The 16324-nt window shown below is 48.6% G+C and overlaps 1 protein-coding gene across 1 annotated transcript in view; it reads left to right on the top strand.

The window, feature by feature from the left end:
- Window positions 1–16324, top strand: part of SLC4A4 (solute carrier family 4 (sodium bicarbonate cotransporter), member 4) — a 298401-nt gene that overhangs the window by 166059 nt on the left and 116018 nt on the right. Inside the window, exon 6 of the mRNA XM_015419998.1 lies at window positions 12421–12497. Within this exon, the coding sequence (XP_015275484.1) occupies window positions 12421–12497 (77 nt within the window). The remainder of the gene's footprint in view (window positions 1–12420; window positions 12498–16324) is intronic.

The following is a 16324-nucleotide window of genomic DNA, read 5'->3' on the forward strand; positions in this document are numbered from 1 at the left end:
TGGTGTTTTCCCCTCCCCCCCGATCCAGGACAGGAGGTCTCCCATTGTATCTGTAGTGGAAGACCTGGCTGCTCTACCACCAGCTGGTTGGGGAGTGAGAGATCTCTGATATCTAAGCTTTTCTTTATGATTTTGAATAAATAGGAGTTAGCTAGGTGTACGGTTCTACATCATGGCATAGGTGAGAGGGGACAACCGTAATTCTCATGTCAGGGGGGAAAAATCAGATTTTTTCCCCTGAAGAAAGTGACTCATGTTCTGGAGTCAAAAGACTTGCACACATCATGTTTCCTCAACAGCAGCAATAACAAGAAGATACAGCATATTGACCTATTGAGACCTATCTGGTACCCTTCTCGCATGCAAATTTTATTGTTCCTATTTATTTCTTTTACAAAAATGTATACCCCGGCCTGTCTGCCCTCACAAAGACCACCAGGGCAACTAACAAATTAAAAGATAACCATAAAATCACTTTTAAAAACCATTAACCCCCCCAATCAATAAAACAATTAAAACCAGTGGTAAAACACACGTACAAAACAAAAACCAACCATCAAAAACGTTGGGCAGGAAGGAGGGATCACGGAGGGAATGCCAAACAAAACAAAACAAAAATGTCTTCCGGTAGAAGATGTCAACAGAAGAGGACAGATGAATCTCCTAGGCTTGCTTTCTGTCTCCCCTTTCCCAGGTGGTGAGACGTTCCAGGGCCAGCACTTCCCTCAGTTGATTCCCTTGAAGCAGTTGCTTTATTTTCATGTACACAGGTAGAGCCCAAGTGGAAGTCCAGAAGCAATCCTACAGGGCAAGAGATGTATTAAAAGGTAAAGGTTTCCCTTGCTCGAAAGCGAGTTGAATCTGTCTCTTGGGGGCGGTGCTCATCTCCATTTCCAAGCCGAAGAGCCAGCGCTGTCCAAAGACTTCTCCATGGTCATGTGGCTGGCACGACTAAACGCCGAGGCACACGGAACGCTGTTACCTTCCTACCAAAGCAGTACCTATTTATCTACTTGCAGTTTCTTGCTTTCGAACTGTTAGGTTGGCAGGAGCTGGGGCCAGAGACGGGAGCTCACTCCATCATGCAGCATTCGGGTCTCTCATCAGATCCCCAGAGAAGGAGGGAGATGGAGATCCTGTACCCTAAAGGTGCTTCAGCCCATAAAGCAGTGGCTATCTGCTCTCTCTGTCCCCATTTTCAAAAATTTTCTCCAAAGCCTTTCCCTCCAGATCTCTCTGACTGTTTCCGCAATAGTGAAATTCCCCGCGTTGACGTTTTTAAAACTGCACTTTATGTGAAATTTTCCGCAGTAGATTTTTCCTCACCAGGCACAAACCCGAAGTTTTCTCTTTCTTACCCCGCATTTTCTGAACGAATAATTTGCACGAATAAGATCAGTTAATTCCAGGGCTTTTTTTGTGGAAAAAGCCCAGCAGGAACTCATTAGCATAATAGGCCACACCCAACAGCAGAAACTTATTAGCATATTAGGCCACACCCCTGACAGCACAGCTCATTGACATATTAGGCCACACCCCCATGTTACCAGACGTATGCTCATCCAGCCACACCCACCTTTTGCTTCTTATTCTGTTTACCTTGTTTGTTGTCAAAACCCAGGGCTTTTTTTGTAGCAGGAACTCCTTTGCATGTTAGGCCACACACCCCTAATGTAGCCAATCCTAATGAGTTCCTGCTGTTGGGTGTGGCCTATTATGCTAATGAGTTCCTGCTGGGTGTGGCCTACTTGGAAGCCAGCCAGAACTATGTTCCTGTGCGTTCCTGCCCAAAAATAGCCCTGGTTAATTCCCTCTGGAATAACTCCCTTAAGTGATTATCACTGCAATCCTGTGCTGAATTACTTCAGTCTAAGTACATTGAAACGAATGGACTTAGACTTGGCATAGGATTGCACAGTAGGTGTGTTAAATTATAGACCAAGCAGTGTCCCCCTGTAAGGAACAAGGTCACCAATCGGGAGCAATAAACGTTTGTTTTCTTCATTTATGTTCCTCTTTTCCCCCCATCGGGGACCAAAGTAGCTTGCAAAATCCTCCTCCTCTTCCTTTGATCTTCACAACAACCCAGTGAGGTAGATTAGGCTTGGGCGTGTGTGACTGGCTCAAGGTCACCTAGCGAGTTTCCGTGGGAGAGAGGGGATTTGAACCTGGGTCTACCGGATCCTAGTCCAACGCTCCGACTGCTGCTCCTTCACACGTGGAGGGTCTCCAGGTGTGGGTGGCACGTACCCCTTTCATTCGGCACTCTTCTGGGCTTCCTGTATACCTGACTGCCAGGTGACTAGGTTGGCCAGTGCACGTCTGTGTGTGGCCCAGTGCAGTTCCCTTCCAGCACACCAGGCATTCTCTCATCGCCAAGAAACTGAGTGCTCTCCCTTCGCTCACTCTCCCCTTCCATTCATATTATGGCGATAATAATATTGACATACCTTACAGGGTTGTTGTGAGCATTATTTGCATGAAGGGCTTTGAACATCCCAAAGCACTGTATGAAAATGTTGTTATTCTTCTCATTATGACCAAGTGCATGCACATAGGACAGGTATGCGCAACAGCTGTCCTTGAGCGCGTCTCTCTTCGTACGCACTTGTATTTCTGTGCATAAGTGGAGGAAACATGCGCCAGGTCTGTAGAGCCCCACAAGCTGAATGTCTCCAGATCATGTGCAATAATGTCGACTGCCAAGTCGTTTAGTGTGTGTGTGTGTTAATATTTTTTTCTTGCAATTCCAAACAGCCTCATCTAGAGGCTTTATCACAACTGATTTGATTACTTATACGCTGTCCACAGTTCCTTATAGATTTACATCGGCCAGACTAGATGGGTCCCTGCCTCCCGAGGAGCTTATGGTCTAAAATAACAAGGAACCCATAATCAAACGAACCATAATCCAATAATATCAGTAAATTTAAAAATGCCCCTGTGAAAAACAGCATAGGATTAAAATTTTAAATCAGCCCTCACAGTTGAGAGTTAGAAGACTCTCTGCCCAGCGTGATGCTTTATTCAGGGTTTTTGGGGGGGAGGAGGAGGAGGGGGGTCAAATAATTCCATGCAATATGTTCCCTATATGTGTGTCTTTCCTTTCCTTTATTAGCTTCACCATATATGTGTGTTAAGAAAATACTGTTTTGTCGTGTGAATGGTGGCAGTTCTGTAATAGCAGCTGTTCTGAGTAGGAAAAGATGCCAGCCAATGACTGGCCACTGGTAGGAGGTTGTTTTTTGGGGTGATACGGGGGGGGTGCCATTAGGGTAATGGTGTTATGTCACCTCGGGGGGGGGGGAGGGAAACCTGGAAGGGACATCATGCTGTTAGGAATCACTGGAAACTCCGTGGTAAAACCGTAGAATTTCTGCCGATTCGTAGATCAGTGTAACGTCATTTCTGGGTTTTCGCCAGAAGTGTTATAATGCCGTCACGCCAATGATGATTAAAAAAATAATAACATTTTTTCTCTCCCGCCAGCTGCTGGAGTGGCGGCTGGCAATGGGTGCTGGGGCTGGAAGCTCTCCGCCCAACTATCCACAGACTCTGTGGAGCAGGAGTTTCCCCATTCCCCCTTTCTGCTTCGGTCCACTCGCTGAGTTCTGTCAAGTATTCTTCCCGAGGGTCAGCGGATGCTCAGGAACATCAGAATGGGGAAAGCAGAGGTGGCAGGAGGGAGAACTGGTTGAAATCACTGCCCGGTCTTCCACAAATGGAAACGCCACTCCACTGATGGGGTTCTGTGATTGGGTGGATGCCCATACCTGTACATAACTCAAATTTTAAAAAGGAAGGAAGATTACCTTTTAAATCACAGCGCCTCTTGCCATGTTTGTTAAGTGCTTACACTAAAAAATAATACAGCTTAAAAAAAATGGATTTCCCAGTTAATCAAGATAAAAAATAATGCAACTTGGAAAAAAAATGGATTTCCCAGTTAATCACTGCCACTGGAGGTGGTGGCAGCTACAAGCATGGCAGCTTCAAGAGGGAATTGGATAAACATAGGGAGCAGAGGTCCATCAGTGGCTCTTAGCCACAAGGTATAGATAGGAACTCTCAGTCTGGGGCAAGTGATGCTCTGTATTCTTGGTGCTTGGGGGGGTGCAACAGTGTGAGGACTTCTAGTGTCCTGGCCCCCCCTGATGGCACCTGGTATTTTTGGCCACTGTCTGACAGAGTGTTGGACTGGGTGGGCCATTATCCTGATCCAACACTGGCTTCTCTTATGTTCTTATGTTAAGCACACCTTTTGGGGGGCAGAGTTTCACTGATAAATCTATAAATCTTTAGAGGGTAATCATATGGGAGAAGTCACTTTCTGAGATTGCCCATGTTCAAAAGAGATCAGGGCTTACTACAGGGCTCTTGCCAGATGCTGGGAAGTGCAAGAACACACTTGTGAAATCCAGGAGTGGTCCTCTGCTCTTTGGACTGACAGTGGCTCTGAAAAATCAGTTCTTCTTTGAGAGGCTTTCTCTGCTCGTGTTTGAGGATCCCTCCCCTGGGGGAGCACCTCTCTACTGCCGTCTCTGCTGGACCCTGCCCCCCCCCCGTTCCAGGCCGCTTTCCATGCTTTGTTTTTATGCATGCCCAACTTTTCTTGCCATTGCCGTCTCTGCTGGCCCCTGCCCCCCCCCCCGTTCCAGGCCGCTTTGCATGCTTTGTATTTATGCATGCCCAACTTTTCTTGCCAATCTTCTCTTGTTGCATTTTGGCACAACATGGAAAGGGTTTCGTGCAAGGATGCATCTCTTGGAGAAACACCACTTGCTTCACACAGGCTTGGGCAGGAGATGCTGCTGTCGGATGGGCCCCACACCGCAAATCTACTGAGGGAGGATTTGCAAGGGTGATTGGCAGGGCTCTTTTTGTAGAAAAAGCCCAGCAGGAACTCATTAGCATAATAGGCCACGCCCAACAGCAGGAACTCATTAGCATATTGGGCCACACCCCTGACAGCACAGCTCATTGGCACACTAGGCCGCACCCACATGTTACCAGAAGTGTGGTTATCCAGCCACACCCACCTTTCCCTTCTTATTCTGTTTACCTTGTTTGTTGTCCAAACCCAGGGCCTTTTTTTGTAGCAGGGACTCCTTTGCAGGAACACACACCCCTAAGGTAGCCAATCCTAATGAGTTTCTGCTGTTGGGAGTGGCCTATTATGCTAATGAGTTCCTGCTGGGCGTGGCCAACTTGGGAGCCAGCCGGAACTCCGTTCCTGTGCGTTCCTGCCCAAAAATAGCCCTGGGATTGGAATTACTGGATGGTCACCTGGTAATTGGAACCTTACATGGTGCGCCAGCTCTCCCCAAGGTTACCTTTTTCAGTATGTGGAGGTAGCAGCCTGCAGTGTAAGAAATATTGCATGGGTTGAACATAGAGACAGACGAGTAGGGTATCAGTTGGCTCAGGCTTAACTTCATGCCAGCATTGTACTTGCAGTGTTGCCGATGCCACGGTACTCCAGAAAATGAGATGCCCTGTCAGGCAGCTGAGTGACTCAGGCCATGTTCTTTATTAAAACTCCGCATTTTGGCCCAAGAATGAAGCTGCTTAGTACAGTACCCTTGGCTCCAGAAGAAGAGGATGTCATGTCCGAAGGCCAGCACTTCTGGCTCAGAGCTAGAATTACAAAACTCGGACAATTTCAGCTATAATTTCTCACCTTCGACTCTTTGATATGAAACAATAGCTTGGGAAAAGAAAAGTGATCATTTATTTATCCTGATTATTTATTTAAAGTTGAGGTTGTTAAAAATGCATCAGGAAGGGCAGGGGTAGACGATTAGGCGTATTGTCGGACTGAGCAATGGAATTGTATTCGTTTCTGTATAATTCACATTCTTCTAAGGGGCTGAATAATGCAGTAATGGAGTTTAAGAGCAATGAGGACCGAAGGAGAAACAGATAGGGTGGCGGTTAAAGCAGAGGTTAATTCTCTGGGTGATATTTAGGACAAGCAAGCAAAAAGAGTCATTGTCTCAGTATTTTGATGTGTTACAAAATAAAGTTTATTTGTTTATTTATTTATTTTGATTTTTTAAAAAAATCCTGCCCTTTCCCCGGCAATTGGGGCTCGGGTGTTTAACAACATAAATGCAAAACATAAATAAAAATACAAATATTCTGTAAACCAATTTAACACCCTGGCACTCTGGCATGACTATCAGAAAAGCGGATAGTAGGCCCAATAAGATTGTCTCAATGGAATAATTCTGTCCGACAGGCCCTGCAGAACCTAGGCAGGTCTAGGGCTCTTTCTGTAGCAGGAACTCCTTTGCATATTAGGTCACACACCCCTGATGTAGCCAGTCCTCCAAGAGCTTACAGTAGTCCCTGTAAGAAGAGCTCTGTAAGCTCGTGGAGGATTGGCTACATTAGCGGTGTGTGGCCTAATATGCAAAGGAGTTCCCGCCACTGGTGGACCTCCTGATGGCACTGGTATTTCTGGCCACTGTGTGACACAGAGTGTTGGACTGGATGGGCCTTTGGCCTGATCCAACATTGGCGTGTCTTATGTTTAGGGTTGCCAAGTCTAATTTGCTTACCGGCGGGGGAGCCTCGCTGGGCTCCGGGAGCCGTCCGAAGATGCGTGTGCACGCGTCGGCAGCACATCACCGGAAGTGACGCGCAACGTCAACCACGTTGAAGGCGTGGCCCCGATCGTTGGAGGGAAAACCATAGAGTTTTCCCTCCGACGATCGGGGCCACGCCCCCAACGTGATTAACGTGCTTGCGTCACCTCTGGTGACGCAGCCATGCTGCGCTTCGGGGGGCGGAGTTCCCCCGGGGCCCGATTCAGCGGCGACGGAAATCGGGCCTCCGAAGCGGGGGGTTACCAGCCCCCCACCCCCACTTGGCAGCCCTACTTATGTTCTTATGTAAGAGTCCCACAGGGCACGAGTCTCTTCAGACCAAGCATTCCACCAGGTTGGGGCCATGATGGGGAAAGCCCTTGTTCTAATCCCATGCTCTCCCTTGGTTACTGTGAAACACTGGATTCGAGTCCAGTAGCACTTCAGAGACCTACAAGACTTCTGGGATATGCGCTTTCAAAAGTCAGAACGCTCTTCATTAGATACCTGTGAATTGCTGGGTGTTTTCCTATCCTTTGGTTAGGTCAAGGATGGCCAATCTGCATTCCAGGCCCCAGGGATGCTTGACGAAAGAATTCTGTTTGGTCTCTCATTGCCCTACCAAATTCTAATCAGTGTGGCAAGCCTTTTTGAGTCCACCGGACTCAAACTTTGTTCTGTTGCTTCAGACCAACACGGCTACCCACCTGAATTGACAATATATATATTTTTTGTCATTCAGAGGGCTGACATATTTTGCAGCCCTGGGCTTGGTCCCAGAGCCCAGTTCCCATATCTGCACTGGTAAGAAAAATAGCTATTTTTTTAAATATCTAAGTATTTAAAATTGCAACCTGCAAACAGAAAGAAATGGAAAACATAACAACAGTGGTAGCAAGGCTAGTTGCTAAGGCCAAGATTTGCAGACAAAGTCCCACAAACCTTGGCTGAATTTTAGCTGGTTTTACTGGATTTTCTAGGATTAAATGACAGTGAGAATCTGGTGGTTGGTTTGTTTGTTTTTTGCCATCAACTCTCAGCTGACTTATGGCGACCCACATGGGGTTTTCAAGGCAAGAGATATTCAGAGGTGGTATGCCGTTGCCTGCCTCCATGTTGTGAACCTGGTATTCCTTGGAGGTCTGTATCCAAATACTGACCAGGGCTGACCCTGCTCAGCTTCTGACATCTGACTAGGGTTCCCAAGTACTTACCGTGATCCGGCGGGGGAAACATGCTCCCTGGCTGGACCATTCCTCCCTGTAACACACCATGCCGTTGCCAGGAAGTGACGCTGGGCGACACTCTGGCAATGGGACTGAAAACTCAATGGTACCATCGAGTTTCCAGCCCCATTGCCAGAGCGTCGCCCGGCGTCACTTCCTGGCGACGGCATGGTGCGGCGCGTCTGTTGTCCCCGCAGGAATGATCCTGCAAGGACGTCTGTGTCCCCCGCTGAATCACGGTAAGTTCTTGGGAAGCCTGGATCTGACATGATCAGGTGAGCCTGGGCCATCCAGGTTGGGGCAATAATCTATTTATGGAGTGCCATTTCCATGCATGCACTGCTGTCGAAAATTGTCATAGCCTAATACCTGAATTTTCGCTAACTGATTTTTCGTTCTGTCGTGTGTTAAGCTGGGCATTTGATTGCTCTTCTGTCTTGCTTTTGCAATTGCTTTGGGCTTTCCTTGTTTCTCCTTCTTAACTCTGCTGTCTTCCTCCGACTTCCTGCGGCTGCTTCTGCCTTCTGCTTGCATCACTAAAGCCCGCAACCCGCTAGAGAGTTCTGTGCCCTGTCTAGCAACCCGCACACTGGACGATGAAATTCGGGTGCAGCGCAGTCCCAGCGTGGGATGGCTAAGTAAGTTGGCACTTGGCTGGGTTCTCTTTCCAGGGGTGGTGGTATGCATAAAGGTGGGTGTGCATTGGGGGAAGGGACAAGAAGGTTATTCTGGTGATTGTATGCGAAAATGTGGACCACGGAGTCCCCTTGTCCCAAAATAAACACCATGTAATGCCTAATATTTGGACCGATCCAAATGACACATGAATACATGAAGCTGCCTTATACTGGATCAGACCCAAGGTCCACTGGGGTCTACTCAGACTGGCAGTGGCTTTTCAGGGTCTCAGCTAGAGGTCTTTCACATCCAGGGGTCATTTCATAGAAAAAGAGGTGCAGGAGCTCATTAGCATAACTTATTTGCATATGCCACACCCCCTGACATCACTGGAAGTGTGTCAGAAGGCAACACCCACCGCTCAGGCTCCACTGGACTGTTTTGGATTGATAGCTATTGGGGGGGGGGGAACATGCAGATCTGTCCTCACAGAGGTGGGAGAGCTTGTACCTGAATAAAACTTGGTCTTAAAGGTGCCACTGGACTGTTTTTGGATTGCTAGCTATGGGGGGGGGGAATGTGCAGATCTGCCCTCACAGAGGAGGAAGAGCTTGTACCTGAAGGTGGGCCAGGGGGCGGCTCTGCAACTAACCTTGCTGCTTCTTGCTCCTCATGGCCCGACTGAGGGCTGCTGGGAGCAGGGGGTGGGGCTTGTTGCATGTGCCTGCCTCCTGGGCTTCTTGCTGCTGGAGCTCCGCTCCTGTGCGCTCCTGCAGGAAACATCTGCACTTTAGTTAATAACTTGTAAATAATGTTTTTGTACTGTTGGGATTTTAAATGGTTTTAAATATGTTTTATATTGGCGTTTGCCTCCATGTAAGCCGCCCTGAGCCCGCATTGCGGGGAGGGCGGGGTATAAATGGAATAAAATAAATAAATAAATAAATGACCCCTGTTCACATCACTTACTACCTGGTCCTCTCACTTGGAGATGCCAGGGATTGAACCTGGGACCTTCTGCATGCCAAATAGAGGCTTTTCCGCTACACAAATGGCTGGTCCCTATAAAATATATTATTGGCTTTTGTTTTTTTGATTTTGCTTTGGACCAGTGTCTGCAACTTCCTTCTACTTCGAGAATTCCCATAGATATTTCTTTGAGGGAAAACCATCTCCCTCTCTCCTGCCCGGGGTGGGGGTGGGGGAGAAGGGACTTATGGCTTGGGGTTTGAAGTGAGCCTGATGAGGCATTGTGGGCATTATGTGCTAATCAGAACTCTCTTTAGAATGGAAAAGAGGTGTTCTTGTGATTGACAAACAAGACAGAACCTGTGGATTGGCTAAGACTTGTGTAAATAAAGGATCATTGGTGTTTGCCTTTGCCATGTCAACAAAGCAGTGCCTTCTAGCTGCCTTGTGTCAGGCTACCAGCCACTCGGTCTAGTTTCAGCCACTGACCTGAAATACTCTCACCTGAAGCTGCTCCATGTCCAGATTTAGGTGTGACTGCCTGTGTAGCCCATTTGATGTTGTATCTCTTCCAGGGCTTTTTTTGTAGAAAAAGCCCAGCAGGAACTCATTAGCATAATAGGCCATACCCAACAGCAGGAACTCATTAGCATATTAGGCCACACCCCTAACAGCACAGCTCATTCACATATTAGGCCACACCCCATGTTACCAGAAGTGTGGTCATCCAGCCACACCCACCTCTTGCTTCTTATTCTCTTTACCTTGTTTGTTGTCAAAACCCAGGGCTTTTTTAGTAGCAGGAACTCCTTTGCATGTTAGGCCACACACCCCTAATTGTAGCCAATCCTAATGAGTTGCTGCTGTTGGGTGTGGCCAACCTGGGAGCCAGCCAGAACTCCGTTCCTGTGCGTTCCTGCCCAAAAATAGCCCTGATCTCTTATAAACCAAATCAGTGCAGGTTGATAGCCATTCTTGATCCCATCTGTAGAAAGATGGATCTATGGAGCCAAAATGTCAAATGTCAAATAGCACTTTCGTCAAACTCTGGTCTCAACAAGTTGGCCGATGGTCCTCAGTACAGGCTGGAAGATTCCATTAAAAAAATACAACAAAATGGTTTCTTCAAGAAGAAGAGGAGAAGAAGAGATTGGATTTGTACCCCACCCTTTACTACCCAAAGGAGTCTCAGAAGGGCTTACCATCTCCTTTTCCTTCCCCTGGCCACAACAGACACCCTGTGAGGCAGGTGGGGCTGAGAGAGCTCTTTCGAGCACTGCTCCTGAGAGAACAGCTCTGAGAGAACTTGTGACTGACCCAAGGTCACCCAGCTGATTGCATGTGGAGGAATGGGGAATCAAACCCTTTTCTCCCAGATGAGAGTCCAGGCTCCTAACCACTACACCAAGCTGGCTCTCAAAACACCAGAATGGCCAGATTGCTACTGGGACTGCTCTTGACTTGGCTTGTCTTGAAAGAGGAATGATCTAGATATCTAACGCTACCTTTCCAGGAGCAGGAAATTAAACTGGCTATGTGTCTTAGACACTTTTCAAATTTGATTTTAGCAAGCAGTTTCTTGGCATAGGTCTTGGCAAACTGATCCCCATTTTTAAAAGGGATGTTGTCACCTGCAAATCGTGTCTGTCCGAGTAGCGTCACTGAGCGTGCCCTTGAACTTTAGGATAACAACCCAGGACTGTTTTAGTAGATTATATTTGTGAACTGCAGTACGTGGCTTGCATTCTGCAGGTGATTTGTACTGAAGGAAGCATTTCTGTCAGCAGAGCACAATTTCCTTCCATCTTCCCTTCTGTTGCCACCCCATTGTGTCCCCCCCTCCATGCTGCTCTTGGGGGATGGAGGACCCCCAGAAGTGGGAAGTGCGAGGTCTACAGTGAGAGGGGGGATCAGCAAAAATCCTTCCCTTCCTTCATCAGAAATCCTTTGTGGGATCCAACCCTGCATCTTCTTCCAAATGGAACTCAGGCTGTAATCCAAAGCAGGGACTACGTGGTTGAACTCAAGTTTACTTCTGAGTAAACACACTTAAGGAGCTGCGGTGGCTCAAGTGGTTAAGACGCTGAACTGCAGGCTGTGGAAGGTCGGTAGTTCGGCAGTTCGAGACCCGAGTGTGCCGCATGACGGAGTGAGCTCCTGTCTCTAGTTCCAGCTCCTGCCAACCTAGCAGTTCGAAAGCAAGAAATTGCAAGTAGATAAATAGGGACCACTTTGGTGGGAAGGTAACAGCGTTCCGTGCACCTTGGTGTTTAGTCATGCCGGCCACATGACCACGGAAACGTCTTCGGACAGCGCTGGCACTTCGGCTTGGAAACGGAGACGAGCACCACAGCCCTAGAGTCGGACTCGACTGGCTTTCGAGCAAGGGACACCTTTAACTTTAAACACACCTAGGATTGCAGCGCACAGTTGCCAGCTCCTTAGTTGTCTCTTTTGCTGTCTGATGCTGGGGATAGGGAATCGTTTAGAATGATGATCTCTCTCTGGGCATCATTCACTCGATCTCCATAAACTATGGCTGATCTAGTAGAAAAGAGCAAGAGTCCAGGAGCACCTTAAAGACGAACAGAATTTGTGGCAGGGGGTGACTCACGAAAGCTCCTCCCTTGCCACAGATTTTGTTAGTCTTTAAGATGCTCCTGGGCTCTTGCTCTTTTCTGCTGCCACAGATGGACCATCTTGATCTATCACTGATTTAGGTTCTTTCCTGGCCAGGGCAGTGCCTTATTTGTGTTGTCTTCTTGCTGGCCAAAAAAAGTACAGTTGACCACAGTCTGTAACGGGTGACAGAGAGATACTAGAGGGTGAGCTCTAAATGCATTCTACAGGTCGTCAGTGTTGGCATTTGCCCGCAGATAGTGACAGTTTAATATCTTGTTAGGTTTTCAAACACCCTCCACGTAATCGCAGAATTGGCCCAGTAACCCCACAGTCTGAACCTCTCTGTCCGTTCTCTACAGAAGACGCTTTAACTGGTCTTGATCTCATCCTTCCAGGCAGCCCGGCCATGACGCACAGAAACCTGACTTCTTCCAGTTTGAACGACATCTCCGACAAACCGGACAAAGAACAGGTAAGCCCAAGGTCTCTGCCCCTCATTCACTGGCAAAGAGGCGCCGAAGGGAGCATAAGGGCATTCAAGCAGAAGATGAAGATCTGAGGACCGGGCTAATGAATGAGGCAAGATGGCCACTTGCCACGTTGGAGCCCTGGCCGCTTCTGAAGCTTTTGTGTCGCCGCCAGCAATGAGACGAGGGTTCCCGGCTCGGTGGTTTAGTGCTTTGTCTGAGGGATCCGTCACCTGCAGATTTATAATCCTTGCACAGTCCAGTCATTGGGCACAAAATGAGTCAGCCAATTTTTTTCCCTTCCTGCTAGAGAAGAAGAAGAGTTCAGCCAAGACTTCCTTCTGTATTTCACAGAAATGTGAAGTGTGTCTTCGAGTCGTAAACCCAGGACCAATGTTCCCTCTAAACTGTGGAGTCTTGTGAGCAAAAGTTTACCTTGTGAGCTCCTGGCATTAAAGTTGTGAGCGAGCAATTTGGCGACTGCATAAATTATTGTGCTCTGGAGCCATCCTTCCTGAGCTGAGACAAAAATCTGTGAGCCGGAGGCTAAAAAACGGTGAGCTAGCTCGCACTAGCTCAGTTAGAGGGAACACTGCCCAGGACCATGTGGTTTTCGAGACAAGGGCTTAGCAGAGGTGGTTGTCCATCGCCTTCCTCTGCACAGTAGCCCCAGTCTCCCTTGGTGGTCTCTCATCCAGGTACTGACCCTGCCGAGCTTCCAAGATCTGATGAGATCAGGCTAGGCTGGGACATTGAAGTCAGGGGCGTCCGACAGACTGTAGGTACTTATGTGCCATCAAGTTGCAACTGACTTGTGGAGACCCCAATAAAGAGCTTTCAAGGCAAGTGAGACATGGACATGGTTGGCCATTGTCTTCCTCTGCAAAGTCTTTTTTAGCTGTAGAAAAGAGAAAGAGTCCAGTAGCACCTTAAAGACTAGCAAGATCTGTGGTAGGGTGTAAAGGTAAAGGTAAAGGTGTCCCTTGCTCGAAAGCCAGTCGAGTCCGACTCTAGGGTTGCGGTGCTCATCTCCGTTTCAAAGCTGTCCGAAGACGTTTCCGTGGTCATGTGGCTGGCATGACTAAACACCAAGGTGCACGGAACGCTGTTACCTTCCCACTGAAGTGGTACCTATTTATCTACTTGCAATTTCTTGCTTTCGAACTGCAAGGTTGGCAGGAGCTGGAACTAGAGACGGGAGCTCACTCCGTCATGCGGCACACTCGGGTCTCGAACTGCTGAACTACTGACCTTCCACAGCCTTCAGTTCAGCGTCTTAACCACTTGAGCCACTTGAGCCACCGCAGCTCCTCACCTTAAGTAGCACCTTAAAGACTAGCAAAATCTGTGGTAGGGTATACCCAGAGCTTTTTTCCTGGGGGAATGTGCCGGAAGAGAGTTCCATTACCTCTTCGACAAAATTCTTTTAAAAATATTTAAAAGTTCATGAGTTTTCAGAATACAGTTTGAAAACTTCATTTCTGTCTTGAGAGTTCCGGCACCTCTTTAAAAATAATAATAATAAAAAAAAATGCCCTGAGTATACCAAATCCACGTCTACCCTACCACAAATTTTGTTAGTCTTTAAGAAGAAAAAGGAGGAGGAGGAGAAGAGGAGATTGGATTTATACCCTGCTCTTCACTACCTGAAGGAGTCTCAGAGCCGCTTATAATCTCCTTCCCTTCCCCTCCCCACAACAGACACCCTGTGAGGGAGTTGGGGCCGAGAGAGCTCTTTCGAGAACTTCCCTTGAGAGAACAGCTCTGAAAGAACTTGTGTCTGACCCAAGGCCACACCAACAGCTGCATGTGGAGGAGTGGGGAATCAAACCCGGTTCTCTCAGATTAGAGTCCACACTCTTCATGACTACACCAAACTGGCTTTCTAGTTTAAGGTGCTACTGGACTCTTACTAGTTTCTACCGCTACCGACAGACTAACACAGCTGTCCATCTTTATCTATCTCCATGAAAGTCTTCCTTAGTAGTCTCTCATCCAAGTACCGACCATTCTTAGCTTCTGAGCTCTGATGAGATCAGGCTTGTCTGGACTTTTAGGGCTACGTGTCTTTCACGTAAGGGGACAGAATCTATGCTGAGCCGCAGGTCTAGGTTCTGTTCACATATCCCTGTGTATAAAAAGTTGTCAAGTTGCAACCAATTTAGGGGGAACCCATCAAGGGGCTTTGGAGGCAAGTGAGGTGGTTTGCCATTGCCTTCCTCTGCAGAGTCTTCCTTGGTGGTCTCCCACCCTATGGCCACCCCACCAAGGGGCTTTCAAGGCAACTGAGAAGCAGAGGTGGTTTGCCATTGCCTTCCTCTGCAGAGTCTTCCTTGGTGGTCTCTCATCCAAGACTTATGGCCACCCCAGCAAGGAGTTTTCAAGGCGAGTGAGAATCAGAGGTGTTTTGCTGTTGACTTCCTCTGCAGAGTCTTCCTTGGTAGTCTCCCATCCAAGACGTATGGCCACCCCAGTGTCAGGTAGCCTAAGGACCCTGACATCCAGCAAGGAGTTTTCAAGGCAAGTGAGAAGCAGAGATGGTCTGCCATTACCTTCCTCTGCGGAGTCTTCCTTAGGGATCTCCCTTCCAAGTACCGACCCTGCGTAGTCTCTGAGATCTGATAAGATCAGTTTATACCCTGTCACCTTCCCTCCCATATCTCTTGTAAATCACTTCAAAAATACTTCCTGTTTTGAAACAAGGAGCAGCAATGAAGCTTAAAGAAAGAGGAACAGGGCTGATTGAATGATGACAGAGGTTGAGTTGGCTGGCTTGCAGGCTTTCATTTGTTTTTGGAATCTTTCCAGTGTCAGGAAGGAAGGGTGTTCGTGGCAGTGTTTACATTTTTCTGGTGAGGTGGGGAAGCTAGAAAAGACAAAACTAAGGAGGGACATGAGAGAGGTTTATAAAATTATGCCTGGGGTGGAGAGAGTTGAATTAGATAAGCATATGGAGCAGAGGTCCATCCGTGGCTATTAGCCACAAGGTATAGATAGGGACTCTGGGGCAAGTGATGCTCTGTCATCTTGGTGCTTGGGGGGGGGTTAACAGTGGGAGGGCGTGCATGACTGAGACCTGGGTGCGGGACGGGGAGACAGTTGCTCTCTCCCAACTGGCCCCGCCTGGGTTCTCGGTCGTACACCAATCACGGACTAAGGGGCGGGGGGGAGGAGTGGCGTTGTTCGTTCGGGAGGCTTACTCCTTCAGGGCCCTCCCCCCACCGGAGATCGCGGGCATAGAGTGTGTCGGCCTGGTGCTGGGGACTGAGGAGAACTTGGCTGTCTGGCTAGTGTACCGACCGCCTAACGCACCGGCTAGCAGCCTGCCGTCCCTGCTGGAGGCCGTGTCTGGCTGGGCGTTGGAGCACCCGAGGCTTTTGGTCTTGGGTGATTTCAACGTCCATGCCGATGACGTGGCCTCCAGCCGGGCTACGGACCTAGTGTCATCCATGGAGGCACTGGGGCTCTCTCAATGTGTATCGATCCCCACGCACCGGGCCGGGCACACGCTCGATCTGATCTTCGCTGCGGGGATTACAGTGGACCGGATTACCGCTACGGCAGTACCATGGTCGGACCACTATTCCCTGAAGGCTCGTCTGAACATCCCACCCCGACCCCGTTTAGGCGGCGAGCAAATTTTAGCTCGCCCGCGGAGCCAAATGGACCATGTACGGCTTCAGCTGGCTCTGCGGGATCCGATGCCCCCTGGCGGTTCATTAGATGAGCTTGTGGGGGACTGGCATGGCCGGCTCTCCGCAGCCATCGATGTGATCGCTCCCCGGCGCCCTCTGCGCCCCCGCACTAGGTTGGCCCCTTGGTATACCCAGGG

Source organism: Gekko japonicus, unplaced genomic scaffold (genome assembly GCF_001447785.1).
Source record: "Gekko japonicus isolate JY-2015 unplaced genomic scaffold, Gekko_japonicus_V1.1 scaffold350, whole genome shotgun sequence".
Taxonomy (NCBI): domain Eukaryota; kingdom Metazoa; phylum Chordata; class Lepidosauria; order Squamata; family Gekkonidae; genus Gekko; species Gekko japonicus.